This window comes from Furipterus horrens, unplaced genomic scaffold, assembly GCF_987537825.1.
Source record: "Furipterus horrens unplaced genomic scaffold, mFurHor1.1.pri manual_scaffold_1, whole genome shotgun sequence".
NCBI classification, from domain to species: Eukaryota; Metazoa; Chordata; class Mammalia; order Chiroptera; family Furipteridae; genus Furipterus; species Furipterus horrens.
The window spans coordinates 164313186-164320040 of record NW_028327171.1 but is presented as its reverse complement, the minus strand read 5'-3'; the positions used below and the strand labels follow the sequence as shown (position 1 = coordinate 164320040).

The window sequence follows — 6855 nt, the reverse complement described above, 5'->3', positions numbered from 1 at the left end:
GGAAGGAGGAAAGCGCCGTTTGTTCGAAATAGGAAAGTTGGCGCGCTGAGGGAGGTGGGTCTGCAGCCGGGCGGTTAGTTGGAATCGGTTCATGTTTTGTGTGGGGAAGGCGGCGCGGCTCAGGCCTCCCGGAGAAGGTGAGAGAGGTGGCTGCTGAGCTGGCTGCCCGATCTTCTTGTCACGGCAGAGGAAAGTGGATTTGGGGCGGATGTATGTTTTCGGGGCAGTGTGTGAAGCACACGTCCTGTTGTTTGTGAATTTGGGACTCGCAGGGTGGGCAGCAGCAGGGCTGAACGAAATGTCTGGCTGCCTGGTAAGATTTTAGGTCCTTGGGAAGGCTTTAGCGTTACAGGGAACTGGTGGGACCTGAAATCTTACAGGACACCTTTTTACAGCGGAGGATACTGAGGCCCGGAGAGTCTAGGTCAGCTGTCCCCAACCTTTTTGGTACCAGGGACCGGTTTCGTGGAGGACAATTTTTCCACGGGGGGCGGAGGTGGGAGGGTGGAGGAAGACAGGAGGTGGAGCTCCGGTGGTATTTTGAGCGGCGTCTACGTTCCGGGAGGAGGCAGTTGCGGAGCCCTGGTCTAGGTGACTTGTACACGTTCGGGCTACACCCACTGAACTCCCCACTCTAGCCTTCATTTTACTGCTGCCTTAACTGGTCAGAGGTGGGAGGAAGAGGCGGGGTAGAAGTGTGGGGTCTTCTGTGGGAGGGGGTCGGCCGACACCCTGTCAGAAAGTGTCAGAGTTGGGAGGTGCTTTAGATGTCACCAGTTTTACTTGGGAGAAAACGTAGTCGGAGTCATTTTCCCAGGGTCATAGAGCATGTCAGTGTCCTGTGCTGTTAAACCACTAACAGGTTTCTAGGAGGTAAAATTTTCTGAATCTTGCTGCGCCTTAACCGTAGTTAAGTCCAGATGCTTTGATCTCCCCTGGAATATGTAGAGTTAAAAGTAAGTTGCTAACTAACCGTTTCTAGCAAAAGTCAAACTGCCGAAATATAGTTGATTGGACTATGTGCCTGAAATGATTACAGAAACTTAAAAAAATACACTATATCCTATTTGTTTTGCAGCATTGCCTCACAAAATGGTAGAGGATGAATTGGCATTGTTAGATAAAAACATAAATGAGTTTTGGAATAAATTCAAAAGCAATGTCAGTGACACGTCCTGTCAGATGATGGGACTAAGAGATACCTACAAGGACATCAGTAAAGCATTGGCAGGTACCTAAAGTTAACTTGTAACATGCTGTTTATGTTGTTCTTTGTTTTTTAGTGTTATTTCAGATGAATTAAAACACCAATTCCAATTTCTGTTTCAGAAAAGCTGTCTGTGAAATTTAAGGAAGAAGAACGGATGATTCAAATGTATCTAGAATATCAAAATCGTATGTGACAATCTGTAGATCACAGAGCTTTGTTTAAACATTTTTATGAAATGCCTCATACGAGTAAAACAATGTATTCTGTATGTATGTGTGTGTATACATATATATACACATAAAAATAACAAACTTGCATCTATAACCCAACATAATGATAGAACATCCCATGTTATACCTTCCTTTTCATCCCATTCCAGAACTAACTTATCAACATTTTTTTTAGTATTGTGGTTTTTAAGGTTATATAAATGTTATCATTTTATATATATTCTGTCCCTTTTTTGATTGCCTTTGGTGGTTTATTTCCATATTTATTTGAAGTGAGGGAGAGTTGCAAGGATCATGATCACCTGATTTTTAAATTCTTGGTTTAGTTTGGTATTCTTTTTTAAAAAAGCATTTTTGTCTTTTCACTTCTATTTTCAAAGACAAATAGGAAAGAATAGATTATGAGTTTTTTGTTTTTATAATTTTTTAATCATTAGGAAATAAAACATGATGTATTAATCTTATGAAAGTTAATGTTTTGGTCTTATCTTAGATTCATTCATGTTGGAGAACAAAGCATGCATTGTCTAGCAAATACTTTGTGCTTCTTACAGAGATTGGCAGGCAGAATAAGCTCATTGAAGAAAAAAAAGATAACTTGTTAAAGTTGATTGTTGAAGTAAATGGCAAAAAGCAGGAGCTGGAAGTACTGACTGCAAAAATCCAGGATCTTAAGGAAGAATATGCTAGGAAAAAGGAAAGTAAGTTTTCAGTGGTACACATATTTAAAACATCAGTCTAAATTTCAAAGGGTGATGGTTCACAACTATATCTTGACTTCTCTGCAGCTTATTACCAAAAGTAGATGCTGTCCCTTAGGGACATAGCTAGCCACTCATCTCTGTAAGGTGTCTGTGAAGGTAACTGAGTGGGTTTTATTTTCTTTTGTTTTACTTAAAGGTACTTTTGATTTCTAATATAGTCAGAGTAATAATGAAATTGATATGGGAGTTTAATTAAGCCTAGTGGGAGACAGTTTTACTAAATAATATTTGTCAGGGAGAAGCCATAGTGTAACTTAGGTAAGAAATTGATTGATCATGTGTTCTCTGCCAGGAACTATTAAGCACCCTCTTTATACTGGAAAGTCTCTTTATGTCAAAAAATCTTTCGTATTTGAATGAGCACTTTTTTTAGAAAGGAGTCTTGTTTGCCCACAGACAAAGTAATCAGTTTTCACATCTTTTGAAAATAGCAAAGTTTGTTTTGTTAATACTTTTTCTTATATGGTTTGTATGCTAGGTTACATTATATTTCCCAAATGCTATGTATTACTTAGGAAATAATGTGCTGACATTAAGAATAATTCTAAACTAGCATGAAATAAGACTGACTTTTCTTGAAAAATTGTTATGTTTAAAAGAATAGAATATTTTTCCAATGAAGCAATTTCTTGGCTAACCAAAAAAAAAAGCAAAATAGTATAAAGAAAGTCTGTTTCTTTGCTAGCCATGTAAATCTTGGTCTATTTATTCAAGTTACTACGTGATAAAAATAGAATAAAACATTCCTGTCACTACTTATACATATTTTCTCACACAGTTTTTCCTTCCATCTTGAATGAACAGAAACCCCTTTTGCTAATTGGTAGAGATAGAAACTGAATAAATGTAAGCAGATTCATTTGTCTGGTATCATTTTTTAATAGTTTCCAAGTTTTTTAAAAAATTAAATGAGCATTGAGTATTACTTAAAATATTTAATAGTATTTATGTTTTTTTAATCATAGCTATTTCCACTGCTAAAAAAGCTAGTGAAGAGAGGTTGCAAAGGCTACAGAAATCTGTAGACTTGTATAAAGATCGACTTGGACTAGAAATTCGAAAAATTTATGGTAAGTATATTATAAATAAAACATAGGAGATTATAAGGTGTGTCTTTTTTACAGTAGAGGAGAATTTAAAAAATTTTCAAAGTAAATATATTTCATGTTTTCAAGTAAAATAATGAGTACATTATTAACTTTTTAAAAAATAGGAAAAAATTACAATATTTTTATCACCATAATTACTGAAGCCTTGGTTATTTATCATCCAATATTTTAATAAATGTATTTTTGGCTGGTTGCCAACATGCAAATTATTTTTGTTCTTTGTTCAAAATGGTATTGTATGATTCACATTTCTCCAGTTGTTATATCCTTCATAATGGTAAATTTAAAATGGTGATTTAATATTCCATTCCATTAATGTATCATTAACATATATATTGCCTCTAACTTAACTTTTAGATTCTGTCTGATTTTTAGTTTTAGAAGTACTATAGTGAATGTAGACTCCTCCATTTCTTTTGTATAATTCCTGTGGAATTCCCACAGAGGAATTACTGGGTTAAAGCATATCAATCAATATTCTAATGGCCGTTACATGTATATGTGCCAGTTTATAGCACTGCTTGTTGTATTTGGAGTACCCAAGATCACCATCAGGATTGGTGACTTGACAGAAGGACTTATAAGACTTGACATAGAGTCATAATTTTGATGAAGCCCAATGTGTTTTTTTTTCTTTTGTTATTTGTACTTTTGGTGTCATATAAAATATAATCTTTAAAAAAATTTAATATGTTTATTGATTTTAGAGAGAGGAAGGGATAGCAAGAGAGAGAGAAACATTGATGTGAGAGGAAAACATCTATTGTTTGTCTCCCATTCGTGCCCCAGTCAGGGTGGTTAAACCCACAACCCAGACATGTGGCCTGACTGGGAATTGAACCCACAACCTTTTGGTGCACGGGACAATGTTCCAGCCAACTGAGCCACACTGGCTAGAGCCAAACTACAATATATTTTAAAACTAATTTTTGGTGTGCATTTGGAGATATTGGTTAAGTGATTATACAAGGTGGGACAAAAGTAGGCTCAGTTGTTCATATGAAAAATAATGCAATAATTAATAAAGAATAATATAATACTAAACTGTGTTTTGCATACTCAGACCTGTGACCCTACTTCTGCCCCACCCTGTGTGTTCTTAGTGTAGATATTGATCAGAGACAGGTAAGAAAGTACATCTCCATCCAAATCTTTGCACAATAAAATAGTCTCTCATTAAAGAACTTAATCTCTTTTTTCAGGTGATAAATTACAGTTTATATTCACTAATATTGACCCAAAGCATCCTGATAGCCCATTTATGTTTTGCCTGCACCTAAATGAAGCAAGGGACTATGAAGGTATGGTCTCCTCTCTGTAACTGGTATTTAAGATTGGCACCCCAAAATGTTATTTGATTCAGAATATAAAGTATTGTGAATGAAATTAGATCCCCACAAGCGATTATTTTCTTTTCTGGTCTTGTCTCCTTGGGATATTGTCTTCTAAAAGCTCTGACTGTAATAAGTAACTTATCTTCAGGACGGCACAGTGCCACCGTGACAGGAAAGGCTAAAGGACCAAAGATCACTGTATATCATATCCTTTTAGAGAACTTAAAGCAAAATTATAAAGGATATGACTACCTAAATGTGAATATTACAGTTTATCCAAGTAGGTGATTTTAAAATCAATTGTAAAACATTAGCATCTGATAATTTTGTTTCCCAAAGGTCAATTTTACAAAATTCCATCCTAAAAAAAGCTTACACATTGATAATTTAGCTGAGTTACTGATTCTCCAGCCGACCAGATGGTTTTTGATTTATGGGGAGTATATATCATTGGTAATAGTGTGAACAAGAAGAGAATGGAAATATATCTCTTTTTTTATTCCCTTCTAATTGCCCTTTTAAAATAAATCATTTATTGGAATTCAGGAAATGATTCTCAGCTCTTTATTCCTGTGGACTCATTAAAGCATTTATAGGAGACACATACTCAGGTGAACTGTTGAGTTGGCTCTCCAGTGTGCCCTGATGACTCAGTTCCTATTAGGATGGAATTTGTATTTTAGGAATCAAATTCATGTACAAATGTTTGGCTTTTTTTCTCTCTAGGTAACCATCTTCTAATCCAAAGAGTGGTGAATTTTAAAAAAGCAATCCCCAGAAACCTCTTACCTGGTTTTTAAATTTTCTCCATATTGGATATTTTCTATTGCTACATAGTGTCATAGTATTGACTAGTGTATTAAAATAGAATCTACAGTTTAATTTTGAACCAAGTAGTCTTTTCTATTCTTTCTCCTTTGGTCATGGGCCTTTTTTCCTTAGCAGTTTCTACTGAAACTCAGGAAATCTGATGTGGTTGAATTTCTTCCCCTTGAATGAAGGACAAGATTGATGATAGAGAATGCTGGATCGTTCCTGTCCTTTGACCAACTTTTCTGGAGACTTGCTTGCTCCCAATATGTACCATGTGGTTCAAATGCATAGGAGATCTGTATTGTTATTTGTAACTGAGTATCATTTATTGAGTAGGCTCTGTAAATACCCCTTTTGGAATAGCAACTACATTTTCTAATGACCTCCATTTCATTTGTGAAACTTCAGATTTTTTACCCCCAATAATTTTAAGTTATTAATGGTCGGCATTGAAAGTTGTTCTCCTTTTCGATCCAGTGGTCAGATACTAGAAGTCAGGCCAAAGTTTTGTAGCAGAAAACTTAACAGTTCATATCAAAATAAAACAAGACAAAACTCCTGTTGAAATAGTTTAAACAGTTAAAATGCATAGGGAAGATGATGGGAAATGGCAGTCTGTTATTTATCACTTAAGTTCTCCAATCTCTTGACTACCATCTGTTTAAAGCAAGATTGTAGTACATAGATTTGAATATTTAGAGATTAAGCAGAGGGAAGAGCCAAAGGATAGGATATGAAAAATCAAGTGTATCATCATTCTAGGTTCAAATCAATTCAATAAAATGGAATGAAAATGATTTGAATCAAATTAAAGCATCTAAATTGGAAAAACTTCTCTTCCATAAAAAAATCTCAGTGTCTTTTTTTTTTCTTCTAGTGTCGGATAGCGCTCCTCATCTTGAATGCCTAGCAGAATTTCAAGAGAATGTAAGGAAGACCAAAAATTTTTCAGCCTTTCTTGCTAATGTTCGGAAAGCTTTTAGTACTATGGTTCATAATTAATGTATAAATAGTATATAAAAAGTGTTTATTTTTCTTTCCTATTGTGTATCTCTTTTAAAAAGAATTCTCATTATCCAGTTTGCCTATAATCCATTTGTATTTTTTTAACATTTCTGTGTGGTGTATTTCTTTAAAGTATTTTAATTAAAATCTTAGGAAATAAAATCTATAAAGTCACTTGTGTTCTTTTTAAAATGAAAGAATACACACATGCACACAGTTCAGTTGACCCTTGAACAGCATGGGTTTGAACCATGCAGGTCCACGTAAATGTGGATTTTTTTCAATAAATTCACAGTCAGCCATCCATATCCCTGGGTTTCACATCTACAGATTCAACCAAGCATGGGCAGAAAGCAGTATTTTCAGACGAGATCAGGAGCTTTGAGGGTG

General features: G+C 35.2%; 1 protein-coding gene across 3 annotated transcripts; it reads left to right on the top strand.

Annotated features, from left to right (window-relative positions):
• On the top strand, positions 1-6603 carry SPC25 (SPC25 component of NDC80 kinetochore complex). Of its 3 annotated transcripts, none has more exons than XM_090267810.1 (7): positions 1-137; positions 1079-1231; positions 1330-1395; positions 1995-2141; positions 3170-3274; positions 4516-4614; positions 6338-6603. In XM_090267810.1, the coding sequence occupies exons 1-7, from the start codon at positions 92-94 to the stop codon at positions 6460-6462; spliced, it is 741 nt and encodes a 246-aa protein (XP_090123936.1). In that variant the 5' UTR covers positions 1-91; the 3' UTR covers positions 6463-6603. The 3 variants fall into 3 exon arrangements, with proteins under 3 accessions (XP_090123936.1, XP_090123944.1, XP_090123942.1); XM_090267818.1 differs by lacking the exon at positions 1-137 and adding an exon at positions 190-210; XM_090267816.1 differs by lacking the exon at positions 1-137 and adding an exon at positions 555-591.
• Positions 6604-6855: the final 252 nt, after the last annotated feature.

Coding starts and splice junctions, on each gene's coding strand:
- SPC25 (XM_090267810.1), top strand. CDS start 92: ATGTTTTGTGTGGGGAAGGCGGCGCGGCTCAGGCCTCCCGGAGAAG. Junction 138..1,078: donor GCTCAGGCCTCCCGGAGAAG/GTGAGAGAGGTG, acceptor TTTGTTTTGCAG/CATTGCCTCACAAAATGGTA. Junction 1,232..1,329: donor CATCAGTAAAGCATTGGCAG/GTACCTAAAGTT, acceptor TTTCTGTTTCAG/AAAAGCTGTCTGTGAAATTT.